This window comes from Barbus barbus (genome assembly GCF_936440315.1).
Source record: "Barbus barbus genome assembly, chromosome: 3".
NCBI lineage: Eukaryota > Metazoa > Chordata > Actinopteri > Cypriniformes > Cyprinidae > Barbus > Barbus barbus.
The window spans coordinates 10,944,463-10,967,203 of NC_136731.1; the positions used below are offsets into that span (position 1 = coordinate 10,944,463).

The window sequence follows — 22,741 nt, forward strand, 5'->3', positions numbered from 1 at the left end:
GTAAAAAAGAAGGTAAATTACTTGCATAATAAATACTGAATAAGTGGGTTTAAATGTAACATCTTAAATCACTCACTGGTGCACTGTGGGGTCATAAAGCCTGAGACCACATTGAAAGTTAAATTATTCAAAAAGAAAACATGTGACATTAACTGAGGAAATAATTAAGACTCTGCACAATGTCTAATCAAACCCTTGCAAATTTGTGACATTGAATCTCTCAATGTGGCCGGATAATGTGAAAAGTAAATGCTGACTCAGAAGGGTCATGGAAGGGTTATGGAAGCACAGGTAATTAAATAAATGACAAGATATCCATTTTGAAGGAAGAAACTCATACAGGTGAGTAAGTGGTTGATGACGACATTATCATTTTTGGGTGATTATCCCTTTAATTTTTAAATGGTTGATTACAAAAATTAACCACGGTTTCACTACAAAAACACATGGTTATTGCAGTTAAACAATGGTAACCACAAAATAACCATGGCTTTGCTACACTAACCATAGTTTAACCATGGTATTTGTAGTAAAACTGTGGTTATACAAATGGTAATCAATCAAAAATGGTTACTACACTTTTACAACAATAAAACCATGGTTAATTTTCGTAAGGGATTTGTTATGAAAAATATATTATTAAAATGCAGTATTAAAACATTTAAACAACTAATCTCGGAGATTTAGTTACTTACTCAGTGTTGAGTAAGCTTTGATTCATAAATAGAATGGATATGCTGCAACACCTGCTGAACATTCCAACGTTTTTGGAATTGTACTCCACTAATAATGTAACCATTATTTAGGAGTTGGACTCTAGCCATTCCCTTTGGTACAACTGTGGTTTCCGGGGAGGTCAATAGACACACTTCTCTAATGAAGGGACCACCTGTGTTTCTTTGGCACCTAAAGGAAATAAGAAAATGCAATTGTGCACTTGCATTTTCATTATCTAATTCAGAAATAACATATCTTACTTCAGGCAGTTAAATACTCAATTATAGGCTAACTATGTCTATGACTAAATGCAAATACTTTGCTAGACGAATAGCATATACATTGTTATTCACTATTTTACCTTCTTCTCATGTTTACCGTTCCCCGTGAGGCCTCACCACTGAAGTTACGTGCGAACTGGAATGGGTCTGGTTTGTGGCAAACGGTTAAAAAGTCTCTCATTTTCTGAATGAATGTCTCTGTCCCCTAGAGCCTCCTCAATTCTATTCAAAATGTCAGGAGTAGTTAAAATTGTTTTACAATGCGCCTAGCCATTTTACCTCACTCATTTACATTAATAATAGCAGAGGTTTATGGGTAAAATGTAATTGAGTGGCGCCAAATGAACTTGTATCTGTTTAGATTGGTCAGCGCAGCACTGGTGAGGATTGTTCTCGCCGCGCTGACCATTGGGTGTCGCTAGGAAACACGTCCGCGCTGCGCTGACGAATCGGCCGCGCGGCTCGGACCATTGAACCGCGCAGATGACATGTCAGTGCGGCGCGAGCTCTGTAAACCCCCGCTGTCTCGTCCCACTTTTGGTTTGTTTGGCTTCCCATAATACACTGATCATTCTGCGCAGCGTCACTTCAAGTCGAACGCACCTACTGAGTGAGCTCAGTTGGTGACGCTGACTCCGCCCACTGAAGACGCGGATGAGATCGATAGAGACAGAGAAGGAACAAAGAAACGCATGTGAGTGAAACTCGAGAATTTTTGATTGAAACCGAGTTATATTAGAAGAAAGGACTAAAGTTTTCCGTACAGGGATTAAAGAAAGTAGATGAGTTATTTAGAGCTAAAATATTGGTCAATTGTGAAGTTTGTAAAGAAGCTTACCTGCCGTGTTCACCTGGAGCGTCGTGCTCAAGTTAATGGAGTCATAGCTGTAGTTCGTGGTGTAAAAGATTTTCAAACTTAATTCAGAGGAATCGGCCAGTTTTGTTGTATGCATTGAAATTCGGATTTTCTGTGAGTTACACCTTTTTGTCCTCTTATATCGTTTCTTATCCATTTTTATCCTCTTACAAATGGCCTTTGGAATGACCAGTGCGTGCCTGGCCTGAAAGCGGTCATTGACTCGACCATGCTTGTTCACCAGCAATTTATTTTTCTTATTTGAGCATAAATTAATCTCTTTGTCAAGAACTCTTCTTTTTCATGATTGTGTAACATGATTGCGCAAAGGTATCATGCTGCTGTTGCTATTGCAATTTGACAGGTTACAACAACAGTGAAAAATACGTCATCTGCTGTGGGCGTAAGGATCATACGCAGATACTTTTAGTTCTCTGTTAGCTACATAAAGTTCTGAAGTTGCTTTTTGTGGATTACTGCACACACTGACTGCCAGTCACCTGTCGAACCAACTGTTAATAGGAAACATTTGTCTCCTGAACTGAATATACAACAGTTATTTTCTCTCATCTCTCCAGTGAGTATTTATTTGATATTCTTGATTATAGAGCTAGTGATATTTTATTCATCTGTATGTAAAAGCAGCATAATGGACTGTTTCTTTATATTTTCTCTTTACTTTTACATCTTTACACCTTAAGATACCATCACAGATTAACTAAAATGACAAAACTGCTCCTATACTTGATGCTTAGTTGGTTGGGTTTGTCAATTATAATGGTGCCCATATTTAAAAATATATATTGCCAGAAGATGATCTGGGCCCGTATTTATCAAGCCTCTAAGAATTGACTTAAGTGAAAAAATTCTTGGCTCAAAGCTGCGATTAAAAGTTAGTTATCAATCATCTCAGTTGTAATGTAAGCGAAGTGTAGGACTAAATCTTAAGTGTCAGTCTTAGAGATGATTCACGACACTTTGCTGTGCCACAAACAGGATTTTGGATGACAACATAAGCATGGACCAAACACTGAATAGATTTCCTTAAACATATTCTCAGATAAATTCTCATTGAACGGTTAAATTCCTAATAGGAGTTTACATTCAACACACATTTGACAATAAAGAATTTTCAAGAGAACACATTATGGCAAGGAAACGAAGCATCATCACAACTTAATTTAGGGTGCTGATAGACAATAGTATCATGTATCGACGATAGTCAGAGATATCGCCTGTTGCTGATGCCTTTGAAGACAGCGAGATGATTATTATTACTATTAATATCTCTCAAAAAATAGACTAGGTGCCAATCTTTAGTGATGCAGCTCAAAGAGCCGCTTCAGAAACTTGCCACGGCGCAGCCGATCAGCTCTGGTGGCCGTGGAGCTGCGCCGCAGACGTGTGCAGTGTAAAGAATGGGTAAGAGATTTATTCATCATACAGTGTAAAGGCCAGAGTCCCAATTTTTCGTCCGAACTTTTTGCACGTTGAAAAATAAATATGACCTCACGTTTTGTCAATCACGTTTGCACACTCTCTGAAATTTTCGTCCGTCAAAAAAAAATTCGGATCGGGTTCGACTTTTGTGTTTTTCGCATCCGTATAAAGCATTTTGAGATGCTTTGAGAAGGTGTTTTGACATTTCAGAGCCACCGTACAAGCGAAATCCAAAATAGTGTCAGACAAATGAATACACTTCGTCTTGCAGCACAGAGCACTTTATGACAAACAAATTGCGGAATACAGAATATAAAGAACTGCTGTAGCCTATTTTTTTATGCCTGGCGCGCACCTTTCCGATGCCGCAGTTGGTGTGTGTGTGTGTGTGTGTCCATACCTCAGACAGTCTCTGTTCAGGATAAATTGGTTCACGGAAATTGGTGGTCTTCTTTTTAATATGTGGATTAGGGCTGCAACTAACGATTATTTTGATAATCGATTAGTTGGCCGATTATTCTTTCGATTAATCGGATTAAAAAAAATATTGACCAAAAAAAAAACACTATTCCACATTCTGCCCAATGTCCTTCAAACAAACGTGACAACTGAATGCTATGAAAACATACAGTGCTTAATTTATTAGACCACTTATCATAATAAAGAGAAAACATATTTTAGAAATTTGTCAAAAATTTGTTTAAATTTAAAAATGTTAGTCATTTATTGGACATAATAATAAAAAATGTCCTCATAACAGCTTGCATTCTTGCTGGTATTGTTTATGTACTTTTTGACTGCAATTGGGTATCGCGAAAAATAAAAAATACAAAAAAAAAAAAAGTGCTCTGGTTTTCTTTCATAGATAACAGCAATAATGATATTATAGCATTAAAAATAGCCTACTACTGTTACTAAAGAGCTTACACATATTGGAGTACTAACCAGTACAGAAAGCCGAAAAATGATTTTGGTTATCACCAATACTGTTACTTTAGAGCAGCAGTGGCACAAACCTTACATAAACACATTGTTAAACTTACATAAATTTGTTAAGCATTGTAAAAATTGCATATAGTTTAAACCTCTATTAAAAATTAAAATAATAAAGATAATAATAAAGACGAATAAAAACACAAACTCAGTGTTAACCAACAGGTAAGAGTAATGTTCTGCAGGAACTACTTTGATCACAGTCACCTCGTCATTTCTTTATCCTGTAAAAGGCCGTTATGGAGCGTCTCATGTTTATATTCAGACAGACAATTACACGCTGTTATCCCTTTAAAGTTCCTACTCTCATAAAATATTTTAATTTATTTTAAACCTTAAATTAACTTTCAACAACAGATAATTCAGCACAATGGATATGTTTGCGCTGAAAAGCCTATTAATTGTCTCCCTCTCTACTGTGTTCTGTCCGTCTGACGCGCGCCCGCCGCGCCGGCGCTCATTCGGTATTTTAAACTTAACACAGACTGTCAGGACGGACCTTTATGCAAAAATGGAAATGCTCGCGTGAATTTGTGGCATTTATAGATAAGGATATGACCGTAAACTGAACGTTTTTGCGCTGAGGACGCACACGCATCTGTCAAAGCGCCTGACAGGGCAAGCCATTACTCTTAAAGCTTAAAATAAAGAATTATCATGTTTTGGGCAGCTTGGATCACGTGCTTCTCCGGCAGAATCTCATTCTGTTTCCTCCACTATTTTTAGATGCATTTTGTCCATAGAAATGCATTATTCAGTGCCGTAATTTGACTAACCAGCTGAAGTTGGACGTGCACTGTGGGCAGACCCGATTAATCGATAATGAGAATCGTTGTCGATGATTTTCATAATCGATAATAATCGATTTTATCGATTAGTTGTTGCAGCCCTAATGTGGATTCAGTATCGCTAGCAAAGTATCAAACTGAGGCACTGACATCCTGAAATAAAGTTTGAATCTCTCGGGATAATCCCGCAGCTCTGGTGGAACCTTCCTCTCTGCGCAATCTAAGGATTGGATGGACCCAATATTTCCTTTTTCTTTTTTTAAAAAGAGAGAGGACAACAAAATCATCCTCACTACTTAAAGACATTTTGTATAGTTTTGCGAATTTTTTCGCAACGGATTAATTAAAACGCATCGGACTCAGTGTGCAAGGTCTCTGTGCGTGACGAATTTTTAAGATTGCGAAAAAACGCATGCGAAAATTTCGGACTCAGTGTGCAGAGACCTTAAATCGCATAATACTTGTGCTAGACTGAAGTCAGTTATGATGTTCTTTGGTAATGTAAATGTTCTTTGCTCGATTTGAATAACTGAGGAAATGTAACTTCTTGTAACCTCTCCTGAAAGATTTGCGCAGGTCTCTGTATCCTCAGCGCCATCACAAGCCCCTGCTAGCAACTCCTAACCACTTGAGAGACCTCTCGAGCTGTCTTAAATAACTGGAAGAGTAAGAGTGATTCTTAGCTTTAAGAAATTTGATAACTTGCTTTTATACTTAAGTTTGAAAGTAGGAGTAATTTTCATGAATTCTCAGCACTTAAGACTAAAATGTCACTTTGAGAAGCTTGATAAATACGGGTCCTGATGTTAAGACAATATAACAAATTACATGCTCTCCTCTGAACCAATCAGGCCAGAATTCCGAAGCACTAATTCATATAATTATACATAATATCTATTATGTATAGAGTGCTAGTCCTGCCACAGAATGACAAAAAAGTACCAAGATTGAAAAGATTTGAATGAAAACAACCTTTCGGTGTTCTTTCTGTAAATATTACATTGTTTCTTCTTTAAAAATTCAGATCTTCCCAGCTCCCATTTAAAAACATGGGGAGCTCAAATACCCACGTGGCCAACGCAACCGGGAAGCATCTTCGGATTTTCTATGAAGTGGATACAATGATCTTGGAAGAAATGGTGATAAATGTGGGGGCAGAGATTGGAGATACAGCATCAGAAACTAAACAATCAGTATCAGGGGATATTTCCACCGACGTGAAGATGGTTTTTAAACGAGACACCCGGGTCCGTTACATTCACCTGCCAAAGAACGAGACGTGTAACATTGCCGGGGAAGGCACCATTTATGCCTCTGTGCTTGTGGAAGATGAAAACGACAACAAAATCTGCACTGAAGTCATCTGCCACAATTTCCGTGTCCCCAGCGACCGGTCTTTCATCGTGACTGCCGATCAATGCATCAAATTGCAGAAGTATGGTGCAAACATTTGGGATGACGAAGATGGCCATAACCATCACCCTTAACTTTCCTCTTCATCCTCCTCCATTATCATATTGAGATCTAATTTTGATAAGCAGATAAGATGGCCATTTTGGTGTAGTTAATTGGAATATTAATTGTTTAGATCAGTGGCTCTCAGACTTGTTGACTCCAAGGACCCCCCCATTGTCAAAGACAATATTTCAAAATATTGGCAAAAGGCCTCCTCGCCCGAAACTAGACAGGTCGGATTAAAATAATTAATCGTGGATGATTTTTGATTCTAGAAATTCAGAAAGGGTTAGCATTTAATTAAGCAGAATTTATTTAATATTTCTTATTTTAAATAAATTTTATGTCACCTTGAGGCCACCTTGGAAGTGTGCTGAGGCCCCCTAGTGGGTACTAGTGCCCTGGTTGAGAACCACTGGTTTAGATAACAAAATCTTTGTTTTCGACAACAATGTATGTAAGATTTATTTTTTGTAATAGTTCAAATACGTCTGGTATTACTTTGAGGGATTTTATTTTATATATGTGCTCTGAAATATTAAAAGCAATGGGAACCTTTAAAATATTAGCTGTAAACACTATTTCATCATTGTTAGAAACATATGGTGAATATTTCTTCTAATGGAAACATCTTGTTTGCAAAACTCTGGAAATAAAATTTTAAACTTAAAGCTATCACATTTCTGATGCAAAACATTTCTGGGACACTTCATTATTAAGAAATTAACAGATTTTTGCAAGGATTTATATTTCAGTAAAAGCAATACACAATTCAAAGCTCCTAACAATCAGGTTATTGATTTTCATGCTTTACATGTTACCCTTGGGAGATATTATCAGGAGACATGGTGTTAGTTTTCACTGTTATGCTGATGATACTCAGCTCTATATTTCTTCGTGGCCCGGTGAAACACACCAAATTGAGAAACTAACGGAATGCATAGTCGATATAAAAAACTGGATGATGAGTAACTTCTTACTGCTAAATTCTGAAGAAAACAGAGGTGTTAATTATCAGACCTAAAAACCCCACATGTAATAACCTACAACACTATCTAACACTTGACGGCTGCTCTGTCGATTCTTCTTCATCAGTTAGGAACCTAGGTGTGCTGTTTGATAGCAATCTTTCATTTAAAAGCCACGTTTCTAGCATCTGTAAAACTGCGTTTTTCCATCTCTAAAACATATTTAAATTGCGACCTATGCTCTCAACGTCAAATGCAGAAATACTAATTAATGCGTTTATGACCTCAAGGTTAGACTATTGTAATGCTTTATTGGGTGGTTGTTCTACACGCTTGATCAACAAACTACAGTTGGTCCAAAATGCAGCAGCTAGAGTCCTTACTAGAACCAGGAAGTACGACCATATTAGCCCGGTTCTGTCAACACTGCACTGGCTCCTTATCAAACATTGTATAGATTTTAAAATCTTGTTAATTACTTATAAAGCCCTGAATGGCTTAGCTCCTCAGTACTTGAGCGAGCTCTTATCACATTATAGTCCTCCACGGCCGCTGCGTTCTCAAAACTCTGGCCGTTTGATAATACCTAGAATATCAAAATCAACTGCGGGCGGCAGATCCTTTTCCTATTTAGCACCCAAACTCTGGAATAATCTACCTAATACTGTTCGGGAGGCAGACACACTCTGTCCGTTTAAATCTAGATTAAAGACACATTTCTTTAACCTGGCTTACACATAACACACTAATACACTTCTATTATTCAAATCCGTTAAAAGATTGTTAGGTTGCATTAATTAGATCAACCGGGAACACTCCCCATAACACATGATGTACTCATTACATCGTAAGAAGAATGGCATCTACGGTAATATTTGTCTGTTTCTGTCTTCGATTCTGTTTCTCAGTCCGTGTCCGGATCAGATGGTGGATCGGCGCCGGGAGATGATGTATGTGGCCCTGATTGTTGGCGGAGGCCGGACACCTGGATGAGACCCGGGGGCATATCCCCAGTGAGGACCTCAACTAAAAATACAATAAACTTAAAATAAAACATACCTAAAAATATAATAAAATACCAAAGCTGAATTGATGATTATGCAGTTTCTGTTATATATAATGACGTAAACACACAATGACATCACAACATCACTTAGCAACTTGTTGCAACAAATCAACCTGCCGTTTGCACGGAAAATTAGTGGCCAAAACTGTGCAAATACAACAGGCACCCTGCATTATGCAGAAAACAACACTGAATACCATAGGAAAAATTATAATACATCAACCTCAACGATGACAATTGAACAGTGTGTGTTTAATAATGGGTCATTTATAACCAAAAAATCTTCATTGTAACATCCAAGACAAAATTACTTCAATTTTCAAAAAGTATAGGAAGTTTAAAACTTGTTCACACTTTTAACATAATTAAATTTTTTAATTATACATGAGTGTGTAATGATAACCGAGAACACCACATATAACAGCTGTCTTATGGTTATGACCAAAGTCTCTATTTTTTTAATCTTTTCATTTAAATGTATATACTTTTTTTAATGTCGTGAATTAAGCGTCCAATGGGTCCATGTCTGTGATTCTTACCAAGCCAGTAGTTCCACTCAATGAGACTAAGATGTCTTCTCAGGGAATGTTTGGTGAGGTTTCCCCTGTACCTGTATATGTTTTCTTTGTATGTGCACCATGCACGCTATGTGCTGGGTGTGGGCGCCTTATTGTGGATGGATAAAGTATCGTCGGTGGTTCACCTGATAATGAATGTAATGCTGCTACACGGTGCTGTTTGCCCTCCAGCAATCACTTGGAATTTGACTCCCAGATCTTACATACTTTCGTAAGATGGGTGGCAGATGCCTTCTGGAGCTGTGTTTGACCAACTTCAATATTGGTCTTCGATGTGTGGCACCCACCTCCAGCATTCCAAAGACCCACAAATTCTTCCTTTGCCATGTTCTCCCAAATCGTCCACGGTTGTACTACACACAGTCAAATCAAAATGATAGAATGTTATTATTTATTACTTAAATATCTTTAATATGTTTTATCTTGATTGTAATCTCAACAGCATCTGCCATTCAATGTTGTACCTTTCTTTTGTGGTGAAATTTGCTTTCATCAATGACAACAAAAGCATGTCTTCCACCAATTCTCATCTTTTTTCTTCTCTCAAGTCTTTTAATTGCAGTGACACGGCAGTGGGGAAGAGTATCATACACGCTTGTAATTGATTAACTACTTCCAGCAGCCCCTTCCTCAATCAAGACCTTGAGCAAAACTGACAATTCAAAATGTTGTTAAACCATATATGATAGTTCACTCAAGAATTAAAATTCTGTCATCATTTACTCACCCTCAGGCTGTTCCAAACCTGTATAAATGTATTTGTTCTGCTGAACACAATGGAAGATATTTGTAAGAATGTCAGTAACCAAACAGATTTCATCCCCCATTTACTATCATAGTAGGAACAATATATACTATGGAAGTACTTCCAAATATCTTCCTTTGTGAATAGCAGAACAAAAGAACTTTATTCAGGTTTGGAACAACGTAACGTGACTGTGAGTAAATTATGACAGAATTGAGATTTTTGGGTGAACTATCCCTTTCACTCCATAACAACAATTAAAACACAAATAAAAAGATGCTACATTTTACAATATACCCAATGATTATTTATTTAATGAGTATTAAACTTAGCTGTGTGTCCCAGGGCTGAGATTCACTAAACTAAAGTTATCTCAAATAGAAAATGGAAAACAAAATTTTCACAAATAATAAAATAATACATTTATCTCAATATAGTGACACTAAATAAAAAATGAATATAAAAAATAAACCGACTTTTGCATTATCATTACCCACTGTGACAGTTCCATGTGTGAACCCTCAAAGAGTGAACCTGTCCTAATTGATTTTGCTTCAAGTCAAACACCTATTGTGTTTTGTTGTGAGACGCACAACAGTTCTTCTGTGGCTTTAGAGGTAATATTTTTGTTTACACAATTTTGCAAAATCAGACAATATTGTGTCTAATACCACAATATTAGCTTTTTATTATTGAATTGTTCCAAATACATACTCCATTTGCAACTGGTCTGAATCACTTTATGTAACCTAATTAGAGTGAACTTTCAAAGCTGCTACATAGGGACGACTTTCTACTTTGATAGAAATGAAGTGGAGTGAAAAGTACAATATTTAATTCTTGGCATTTTTAGTACCTTGTGTAGGAGTACTGTGTGTTCATTTATTGATAATAATAATAATAATGATGCAAAAGTGGATTGCAGGAAGTGATGTCACATACCGCTCTCCACTGGTTGGCTCTCCAGGAGGGGCAGGGTCCGGCCCGACAGGTCTTCTGTGTTCTGGGAGGCTTGAGATGAGCTGGGTTTGGTCCTGATCGACGCAGATGATCTGCTGCTCTTTAATTCTCTTCCCGCAGGACACCGAGCACTGCACACGATAAACACAGACCGGACCGTCAGCATTCAATCATCTGGAACATAATACGATACTGGAAATATTTCTGTTTTAAACCATGAAGGCGAGCCAACGGATACCGTGCAAACTTTTGCGCATTAGCTATGCCGGCGAACGTCTTAACTTCAGTCATACAGAAAGCGAAAGTAAAAAAACTGACGGAGTTATCTAATGCTGCATTAACGGAGCATATTCTCTCAGAGACAACAAGAGACTAAACTACTTCAACATGTGCTGATAACAGTATAAAAGCTAGACCTGTTTTAAAGACCCCATCACCCCTTTTTAATGTAAAAAGAAAAGATATCTTTGCTGTAATAAATTATATTTATTACTAAGATATACAGTGAGCTTTTCATATCAGCAGACAATATTTCATGCAAAATATCCCCACAAAAGCACCGCATCATTTGAGTTTTGGTGGTGTAAATTTATTCTGAAGCAATATTTTTAATGTTCTATCAGCTTTTACAAACTTACATGTGCATATTTTCATTTACCTTTACAAATGCATAAATAATGTTTTGATATATTGAACATAAAATGTTGAATAATGATATTTGAAATTATTTAAATAATAAAAGTACTTTAAATGTGGCAGTCACTGTTAATCAGCCAGTCATTGTGATTGAACCAAACCATTTAACAGTTGATTCATTCAGGAACGAAACACCGTCATGTTACTCAGAGACGCACAACAGTGCTGTGGCTGGGTTTGAAATTATTTTTGTTGTCGAAATAGAGCAAAAACGGGCAATATGGTGTTGAAAAACGTAAGTCTCTTAATTAACTTCTTGTTCATTGAACTGTTGTTCAATAAACAAGCAATAAGCAATTTCCATGTGAAATTGATTAACTATATGAAGTGGTATAAATACATTTTATGCCCATGTATTAGGGATGTGCATCTCCATAACTTAGGCCGATGCGATACGCATCTCGATGCATAGCCAACGACACGATACAGTGAAGATACATATGATGCAGCTACCCAGATAGCCACTGGACGCTGTAACGGAACAGAGCCGCAACCGCAAAACGATAGAGCCGGGTCTGGCCCGCATCCGCCTCACGGACTCGTTCCTGAGTCCAAAGACCGCACACGGCCGAAGCCGTTCTGGTCTGTTTTTAGGGGTTGTTGCGGATATGTTCCAGCGCCGATCCAGCACCGCCTGATCATCCCGTTACAGATGCGTAACGGGTGCGTGAAACGATTCCGCCTACCGGAGCTGTGCCGGATGTGTTACGATTCCGCTTAAATCACCACTGGATCGTCCTTTTGCCTTATTTTCGGCATTTTTGTCAGGGTATCATAGTAACCTATGCTACCTAGGCATAGGCCTACATTTTTCAGTCTGTGGAATGTCCACACTTCAAAAAATGCTTTTCTTATTTTTGTTTCCAGTCCAAATATCAAAAAATTCTTAAACCAAGAAGCATTTACTTGAGAAGTAAAATGACATAAGAAATTCTTTTTTTTTTAAAGATAAAAAGAAAGTAATTTAAGTAGTTTTTGCTTAAAACAAGCACAATTATCTGCCAGTGGGGTAAGCAAAAAAATCTGAATAAGAATGGAAAACAAAAAAAATCTTATTTCAAATGGAAAACGAGATTATTTTGCTTACCCCACTCGCAGATAATTTTGCTTGTTTTAAGCAAAAGTTACTTTCTTTTTATCTTAAAACAAAACAGAATTTCTTATGTCATTTTACTTCTCTAGTAAATGCTTCTTGATTTAAGAATTTGTAGATATTTGGACTGGAAACAAGACAAAAATACTAAGTAAGAAAAGACATTTTCACTACAAGGCCTTGGCTATAATAAAAAGCTTGACTTGACTTGATGAAGGCTAGTTTCAGTTGGAGCAATGCGTAGGCCTATAGGCTATAGCTGAAATAAATAGTTTTAATGATTAAAACGCATACTAAAACAACGTGAACAAAGTTAACAAACACAGAATTAATGACCACAAATTCATAGATTTAATTATAAAAAACAAACAAAAAAGTCATGAACAAATTCAACAATTAACACAGAACACAGTCAACAACAAACAAAGAATTAATGGCTAAAAAAAAACACAGGCTATTAACACAACGTCAAAAAAACTAAAAAAACATGCACTTAAACAAAATCACTAGGTGGGTGCTGTGGCAGCTGTTGCTGCTCCTGCTGCTGACGTGCCAGTCTCTCCTGGCGCCCTCCTCTCCTGTCCGCCGAAAGGGCAAACCACCTTATAGCATGCCTCCATATTTGAGCTTCTGTTGCAGTTGCTGTCAGTGCACATTTGCCCACTGCACCTGGAAAACAGCATTACTGATTAGGTTGAAAGAGAAATTTGGATCAGTGCTAGGCCTACATGATGACAAAACAGGCAGACGTATATTGCATTTGCTCAAAATGATGATAGGCCCATCCTTCTAATTCGGCCTACTTCTATAACCAGGGTATCTGCAGATATGAACAAGTGAAACTTAAGACTTTTTAAGACCTTTTTAATACCACCTTTTCTGAAATGTAAGACCTAAACCTGTAATGGAAATATACGTTATATAACATGCATATCTGTAATATTTAATTTGTTTAATGTAAAAAGTAAACAATATTTCATGGCTGTCATAAATTATATTTATTACTACGATATACAGTGAACTTTTCATATCAGCAGATACTATTCCACACAAAATATCCCCATAAAAGTAAACAATTTATTCTGAAGCAATATTTTCATCAGTGCTCTATTAGCCTTTACGTCTTAAATCTGCATATTTGATTTGATGCTCTCTTTTTTTTTACTTTTGAAATGTATGCATCACCTTTGAAATTATTACAATTTATCAAATTCTATATGGCTGTTAGCAGTCAGATTACATAATTTACACTGCAAAATTAAAAGTGCAATAAAAGATTAATGAGATTAATGTTTTAAATACACTTATGAATGTACAAATTAGAAATGTTGGGGTGGGGATGCATACTTTTAAACATGCTCAACTACCAGCAGGTGGCGGTAAGTCACTTCATGAGCGAGTTATTGAGTTATTTCAAGTGATTCGAGCCAAACGCTGAATCATTTAGTAGTAAAACGTTGCTTGGAGAATGTGCTATACTTCTGCTGTCATCCTTGTTTGGAACTATTTCCGTTGGTGAAACAGAACAAAACAGTCAATATTTTGTCTAAAATGCAAGTAACTACTTGACTAACTAGTTTATTAAACTAAAATTAATGTAACATTTGTATCGTGAGAATATTCAGCAAAAAGCTCCCTTGGTATATTACTATATCATGTTATAAATAAACTATACATTTTCAATTGTTGCCTCAGTGTGTTTTTTTAGAGTTTCTTTAGGTGTACTGTTACGCTCTTTTGTTTTAAAGTAGGCTACAAATAGACCAGAAATACACTATTCATTGTCAATTGCTGTTTATTTTGAATGTATTAAAATAGGAATCTTTCTTGCCTTTCGATGCTTCGCTGGTTATTTTTGTCACTTCAGTTTTAATCAGGCTGTTTGTTCGGTCTATATATATTATTATTATTATTGAGACCATTATATACAGAAAAAAGCTTGTTGGACCTGTATTCCGCTACTGCGATTCTGTCTGAAGACGTAGTAACTACCGCAGGGGGAGAAAAAAAATCTTCAGTCCGTCAGACACTGCAGCCATGCCAGTCGCGTCTTGTAAATACACGGTCACGCCAGCCGTGTCATGCGCGTCTGATCGCGCACTTACGGTATGGGTGCTGGGAGCGGTCAAAATGGATTTAAAGACGCTGTTTTCTTTATGCGTTACATGATATTTTCCACCAGGACCTAAATTAAGTGTGACCAGAACTATTTAATCCTCCCATCCGTTGGACAGATTTCATTGGTATTCAGAGCCGGTTACGCTGTAGGCGTTCCCCAAAGCATCTCCTGACGCAGCTCGAGCTCCTGAAGAGGAACTCTTACATTCTTTAATGAAACAACAATTTGTTTCCAGATCTATAAAAAAGCAACCTTTTAGCAATAAAACCTTCCTAGCAGGGCCTAAAATTAACACTCACAAGCACCAAATGCATGCAAAAATCAGTGCTGGCGAGTACATGAAGCAGTGTCACTTGCCAGTTGTCTTTTTTTATTAATGCTTACAAAGTCTGAGAACGCGATATGGCTTAGCGCGATTATGAGATCGCAAAGACTGCGCTATAATTATGCAAAATGTCACACCATAAGTGTATGAGAGACATTGAGAAAGGATCCACGGATACCCTGATAACGGTTTGTGCATTAGTTGATGGAGCTGTAATAAAATGATAGCCTAATAAAAAAAAAAACTAAAAAAAACGGGCTCTGGTTATTCAAATTAATTTGAAGACATCGTGAACGAACCCTTTCAGTTTGATGGACGTCCTTATCTTTTCGAGCTGGAATATACAGAAGATGATATATATATATATATATATATATATATATATGTGGGTGGGAGACATGACATGCAATTCTACCCGTCCATGATGTCATAACCTAATAAAAATGGGTATTTGTTAAAAATACATATCTTCATGTTGTTCCTCTGACAAGATATTATTACAGCATACCATAGCTGCCCACATGGAAAGAACCTATATGAGGATATATGCGCATATATGAAACCTATATGCAGTATATATGCACATATATGAAACCTATATGCAGTATATATGCACATATATGATAACATATATGCTGCATATATGCGTATATATGCCACATATAGGCGAAATTGAGGTGCATATATGTGCATATAAAGGCCATATAGGTCTCCTGTATTGCTTCTTTATATCCACATATAAGCCCTATATGTACATACAAGATATGTCTCCTATATAGCTCATGGCAGGATCTGGTCATTTTGTAGCTCATATCTCACTTTGGCAACTGTCATACATGATGCCTAGCTCATGTTTTCTATTATCAAGGCAATAAGTAAGAACTAACTAAAAAAAAAAAAATGCAAAAAACGTATGTGCGAACACGTGAAATTGGTATCACATGTAATTGGCATGTTATGGAATTTAACTATGGCAAATAAGTGAGAGGAAATTGGTATCACATGTAATTGGCATGTTATGGAATTTAACTATGGCAAATAAGTGAGAGGAGATGGAAAGCTATGATGGCTACACGTTTTCCTGAAAAATCTACAAGGTCAATTCTTTCTTGTGGAAAAGAAGGAAATGTATAACAAAATGGTTTGTGGTTTTTTTATTTTGTCAATCAAGCCTTTTTTCCAATTTCAAGTCACTTCCAGATTCACATTACAGCTCATACACATCCACACATTCACCGTTACATCCACCAAATGCAATGCAAAATGCAATGTTTTCTGTATTGTCTTAATGCAGTTTCTAGATGAATATGGCTGAAAGGTGTGTTTTAAGCAAACCAAAAAACGCGGGAGTGGCTAAATTTTTCCTATCCATGAATTTTCTCTGCTTTGGATGCACATGATTGACCGTGTGACTGTTAACGATGCAGTCCCCATGACGGACATGTGCATATGAAAGAACGATGCTGCTAAAAAATAAGGGGGGGGTGATGTTTCCAATCAGAATTTCTTTCAGATTTAGCAGAATCCAATCAGAATCTTCCAATTGACGTGTTTGACGCATTTTTTATTATGATCAGCCCTTTATCCAAAATGTGTGTCCAATCGCAGCTGTACTGTAAGCACTTCAGGTTCCTGATGAAGCACTATATTATTATTATTATTATACTGTCTTATTATTTTTGTCTTCTCTAGATGCTACATTGAAGAAGTGGCCAGCAGCACTGTAAATTCCAATAGCTTTGCTGACTCACATATAATTAGTAAACTTTACTCAAATATTAAAAAATATACTTCTTACAAGGTTTTGTTGAGTTACAGTTAATTGCAGGGTGAGTAAAACAATTTACTTAGTAGTTTTAGTGATGTTTACTTGCAACACTTAAGTAGCAACAAAGGAAGCAATGACGTTACTGCACCAGTGAGTGGCAGCAGTGCACCCAAGAGTAATAAAGAAGAAGGAAAAAGAGGAAGAAGAAGCAGGCCTTGTCAGAGCATGCGTAATAGGATTTGTGCGCGCTCAGTTTGAACGGGTGAATTGGCGCCCATTTTGCAGAAGACGTAGAAAGAAGCAGCGGCCAGACTACGGACGTTTTTAAAGAATAATAAGGTAAGTAATCAAGCAAGCAACTTGTATGTGAATGTTTCTTTTCTGCTTGTCCAATCTAATGCATATTTACCAAATAATTATGATATTATACGGTGCTAGAAGAACACGGTCTGAACCACTTAAAACTAGCAGGTACCACAAACCACAAAAAACTATTTTGCCTTTTTCCAATTGGATATGTTGTATAGTTTTGTATTTTACCCCGAACGGACAAACCAAATGTCTTATTTCCATGTTAAAAGTAGAAATTTAGATGTGAAGTGAAGGGTTGGCCAATATTATCTCTTACCAGTGGCTTGTGATTGATGTGAATAAAGATTTTGAAATAAGTTATATGCTTGCCCGATTTAATCGATTTAATGATTAGTGTAATAGTTTGCAGTGTTTCCTCTATGATTTTATAAAACTGTGGTGCTTTATTATTAGTAGTAACGTTAACGTTAGTATTTTTGTGTTCGTTATTAAAATTTTCTATTGTAATGTCTAGTCCATTTTTTTAAATATTAATCACAGTGTAGCTATTCATTACATTGTTACACTTTTTAGATTTTAAGCTATATTATAGTGGTAAGTATTTTCTGTAATGCTTGTAAAACATGAACATATTAAGGAATGAATGCATTTATATTTTGTAAGGCAGAACTTCCTTTTAACTAAACTTTTTTTTGTCCTTTTCAGAAGAAGTGCTTCTGGTAACATTAACTGCCTCCTGAGTGGTCTTCAATTCACAGATCTTGATACAATTGAGGTGAGGACATTTTATTCTGTAGTAGTAGTAGAGATTAATTTGTGAAAGTGTTGGCTATGATGCACCTTAAGTATTATATTGAGAGACTAAAACAACTTAAAATATATCTCCACTTTAAATAATTTCTTGCAGATGCAGTGGAGCTGTAAGCATTGTATTTTTTCTGCAGACAAAAGGGGACAGTTGTTAAAACATTAGCCACCACAGATCTGCAGAGTGACTTTTTTAGTGCCTTGGATCACTAAACACAACGGTTTGTCACAATCTTCAAGTCCAAGAAAGGAACTGTTGGAGAGAAATTGGCTGAACTTATGCAACAAATTAATACAGCGGTGAGTTTACTGCAGCCTTAATTTTATTTATTGTTGTAAGTTGATCATGATGTTGCTACCTATTATTATTTTAAAGTATTTAAAAGTAATGTTGGCAATATTGTAATTGTTACAAGAGTTGTGTTCTGTTTTTGAGAAACACTTTAGCTGTGGGTTGTATCTTAAGAGTTGCTGCACTATCAAGGAGCATTATGATAATTACGCTTGTTTAAAATGAAACTTTAAAAGGGTTAGTTCACCCCAAAATGAAAATTCCGTCATTAATTACTCAGGCTCATGTTGTTCCAAACCTGCAAGACCTTCATTCATCTTTGGAACACAATGTAAGATAGTTTAGATCATTGACAAAGTAATCCATGTGACATCAGTGGTTCAACTGTAATGTTATGAAGCTACGAGAATACTTTTTTTTTTTTTTTTGCACAAAGAAAACAAAAATGACTTTATTCTAAATTTTCATCTACTGCGTCCCTTGTGGACGCGTATTCACGAGAGCATGCTAATGCATGCATGTGGTGTCGCCACACGTTTGTGTCGTGGTACTCTTGTGAATATGCATCCACAAGCGATGCAGAAGAGACGAAAATATGGGATAAAGTCATTAGTTTCCTTTGCGCAAAATAGAATAGCTTCATAAATATAATAGCTTCTCATAGCTTCGTAACAATCATCTTGGTACTTTTCTGGCCTTGAACGTGGTAGTTGCCAAGGCTGCATATGGAGGGACAGAAAGCTCTCGGATTTAATTTTTGTTATTTCTTCATCTGTGTTCTGAAGATGAACAAAGGTCTTACAAGTTTAAAATGACAAGGTTTAGCAACTGATGACAAAATTTATATTAATCCTTTAAGAAAGTGATTGGTACTGTAACTTCAGAATGCTGCATGATCTTGAACTTCATTTGTTTTTCATTATCTACTCCTAGAAACCAGACGTGACAGCAATGCGCACATTGGTGCTCCGAGGCCTGCCCGTCATGCTTGGTGATGATGCCAGTACCTTCTACAACACCTGCTTTGTAAGTTCTCAGTTATATTTTATATTTATTTATTTATTATTTCCATTAAAAATGGGTTTACAAAAAAACTCATTAAACAATGTGAGTCCAGTGTACTCTCTATGTCAACCTAAAACTAGGACTTGTTATTATTATATATTCTTTGGAAGTATTACAATCATATTGCAAGCCATGTAATATGCATAATGTGATATGTACAATGTGATATGCATGAAAAGTTTCTCATGCAGTGTAAGTACTATACCTTGAATATTTATGAGTTGAGATAAAAATAAATAAAGATTAAAAAAAAACAATGCATGTAAATACTTAACAATGAATGGCTAAATGACAGTTTAGGCAGGGCAGACAACTGACAATTAATCATCCCTTTTAACATTTCCCTGTTGTAATATTGTTATTGTTTCGTTTTCTTATAGGCATCTGAGCACAGGCCTGGGCACAAGTACCTGTTGGAGTGCTGACTGTCATTGATGAACACATTCCTCTCTTACCAAATCAACTATACCTTGACCCAGTTTCTACTGCCATCATTGTTGAGGGAGGTATTGTCATTGACAATCTGCAGAATCTAACACAGGCAATTTGCCTCTTGTTTGGCCTGTCATATGCTTTGAATTTGGATTACCCCAAAAACATGAAAAACACTTTCAACTTCTTTCAGAAAGTAATGCTTGGGTTGGGACAGAACAAACTCCCACCAAAACTGCAGTCACTTAAGAATCTCCTGTTAAGTTAAAACAAATGTGTAAGAATGGTGATGATTTGCATTAGATTTCAGTTTCATGACAGTGGATATTGACTGAAGTGTTAAATCTGTTGGTTTAGGATGTTACAGTTACAGTCAGGTCAGGGTCTTTTTTTTTTTTTCACAAAATTTATTTTATGTAGATTTTATATAGATTTATTGTACCATCAAATGGTTTGTATTTTATTTTAAAAATTTTAAAATTTGTAAACCCCAATGCAAACTTGTGTGGACCATCCCTGTGCCTGTCAGTTCTTAAGAAGAAAAAAATACAATAAATTTACCCTTGAACTGTGTCACTGCCTTAGAGTATTTATCCAGGTGTAAGTGTATTCTTTGTGAAATTGCGAACCCCTTCTCAGTGTTTTGTAATAGACAATTGATGCACTTAAGTTATTGGAGTAATGCTTACTTGGTTTTTTTAAGGCAATCGGTTTGCATGGTTTTAACAAGTAAATTGGATTGCTTTTGAAGTAAAGTCAACTTAGAAATGTCAAGTTGCATGCAGAAAATGTCAAGTTAGCTCAACTTGCATAAATCAGTAGTTTGGAATACATCCAAAGTACATTTCACTTGAAATGATATAGTTGTTAAAAATAGTAATTCTGAGTAACCTGTACTAAAGATGAGTACATCTAAAGTAAACAATCAAGTATATGCTACAATTTAGTTTTAAGTTACTGGAACTCTCTTGTAAGTATACAATACTAGATAGGCGTTTGTTAATACTACAAACTATTCCCTTTTAACTTTACTTGGTTTTTTTAAGGCAATCGGTTTGCATGCTTTTTTTAAGTAAGGTTTACTAATTGGATTTTACAGTGAGCCACCCGAGGGCAGATAGGCACATCTATCAATTCGAAGCTCACGGAGCTGAGAAGATCATCAAGATAATTATTTTTTTTCTGTTCAGTTTTTTGTCTTATTTTTGTTCTTGTACTATATTTTTGTTCTTGTACTATTTGATTGTTCTTAAGTAAATAAAAAAATTTAAATTTCGACATTTTGGGCTTTTATTTATGTTGTCTAGCAGCTATGGATTTTAATAATTTTACTAATATATAGGTAAACATATAGGTGCATATATGCACACATATATATTAGTGCTGTCAATCGATTAAAAAAATTAACTAATTAATCACACATTTTTCTAAAATTAATCGTGATTAATCATGCTTAACCCCACCTAACATTCAAGTTTTTAAATAAACAATCTTCAAATGTACAATGTACAAACAACATAAAGACAGTATATTTTTTATATTTCTTTAATGGTATCTTTTTCATGATTGAAGGCCAGCATCACTGATATCAATACTACTGATGTCTCTATAAAAAAAATAAAATTCCACCTGAATATTTAACCATTGACTGTAGCCATTCAGCATTACAGTATAATTGAGAGCTATCAATTTTAACATTTATTAGACTTAACGTCTAATTTAAGTGAACTTAAAACAATCTTCACATGAACTCATTATAATAAATGACATATTTAGCTACCTGTGCCCTTCAGCAGAAATATACAGAAAATGAATACTTACCAAACACTACATTCTAAATTAAATATAGATGAACCCCTTAAAACTATAAAAGTTATTGATTTCCTCTTTTTTTCTTTTGTTCTTGGATTAATAGACATCACAGCAGCTGGTTATTAACTTATTTGCCTGCTATTGCTTTAAAAGCTGCTGCTGAAGGTGATGGGGATCTGACATGCATCTTATTTTCTCACAAATCTCTTTACATTTTCTGACTCACTTCAGGTCTGAAAGTCTCAACTAATGAGCATGAGTTGAATTGGGTATTTTAGATGAGGGAGACAGTGCTAGGGTGCCTCAGGACAGTTTTTAAAACCATTTCAGAGACATGTACTTAAATGTGACGCATATATAACATATTGCATGCATGCACACAGTTTAAGGCAGCTTTAATCGCCTTTTTGGTAACTTCATGCCTTAACTGACGGCATAACTACGACATTGCATGCACGTAGTTACTTTCGCTGTATGATATGAAATGATATAGGCTACAGCGCGCACCGGCACCTTTGTGTGTGTATATGAAGAGTGCGCGCTACGAGCACAGTATCTTTTACGCGCTTGTTTGACTCGCGTCTGGCGTGGAGGCGACGTATAGAGCACGTGTCTGAAACTTCTCCCGTTTGATGTGGTCATAAAGACATTCTGCATCTAAATAAACGCAATCCTTTGCAACAAAAAAGAGACAGAGGCAGCAGTTGCGAATGAGGTGGTCAACCCTAGCCCCGCCCCTGCGTTATTTTGCGTTAATATTTTTAACGCGTTAATCTGAAAATAATTAATAGCATGCGTTAACGCGCTAATTTTGACACCACTAATATATATACATGCATATGTGTACATATATGTATGCATATATGTGTACATATATGTACGCATATATGTGTACATATATGTACGCATATATGTGTGCATATATGTGTACATATATGTACGCATATATGTGTGCATATGTGTACATATATGTACGCATATATGTGCATATATGTACATATATGTACATATATAAAATTGGCCGTTTTCCTATAATATATGTGCATATATGTGTACATGTATGTGCATATATGTACATATAGGAAAACGGCCAATTTTATATATGTCACATATATTTAAAACATATATCAAAACCTATATTAAAACATATATGTTTATATAGGTTATTTCCGT

General features: G+C 36.0%; 1 protein-coding gene and 2 long non-coding RNA genes across 7 annotated transcripts in view; 2 read left to right on the forward strand and 1 right to left on the reverse strand.

Annotated features, from left to right (window-relative positions):
- Positions 1-22,741, forward strand: part of LOC306855355 — a 1,003,769-nt gene that overhangs the window by 891,171 nt on the left and 89,857 nt on the right. The window lies entirely within an intron of this gene.
- Positions 1,565-8,587, forward strand: LOC306855330 (uncharacterized protein). 5 transcript variants are annotated; one of them, XM_079393938.1, is made up of 4 exons: positions 1,565-1,692; positions 2,219-2,431; positions 6,100-6,510; positions 8,407-8,587. In XM_079393938.1, the coding sequence occupies exons 3-4, from the start codon at positions 6,125-6,127 to the stop codon at positions 8,489-8,491; spliced, it is 471 nt and encodes a 156-aa protein (XP_079250064.1). In that variant the 5' UTR covers positions 1,565-1,692; positions 2,219-2,431; positions 6,100-6,124; the 3' UTR covers positions 8,492-8,587. The 5 variants fall into 5 exon arrangements, 3 of the variants coding, with proteins under 3 accessions (XP_079250064.1, XP_079250066.1, XP_079250065.1); XM_079393939.1 differs by having other exon boundaries at positions 1,645-1,968; XM_079393940.1 differs by lacking the exon at positions 2,219-2,431 and having other exon boundaries at positions 1,599-1,692.
- LOC306855356 lies at positions 8,797-11,147 on the reverse strand. The gene is made up of 4 exons (XR_013782931.1): positions 11,086-11,147; positions 10,830-10,978; positions 9,607-9,794; positions 8,797-9,495 (listed from the first exon to the last, which is right to left on the reverse strand). It is a non-coding gene; the product is annotated as an uncharacterized lncRNA (long non-coding RNA).

What these genes read in the sequence shown, in the direction of transcription:
- LOC306855330 (XM_079393938.1), top strand. Translation starts at nt 6,125, where the DNA reads ATGGGGAGCTCAAATACCCACGTGGCCAACGCAACCGGGAAGCATCTT. An exon ending in CAATGCATCAAATTGCAGAA is followed by an intron (nt 6,511 to 8,406) that starts GTATGGTGCAAA and finishes TCTGTTTCTCAG; the next exon opens with TCCGTGTCCGGATCAGATGG.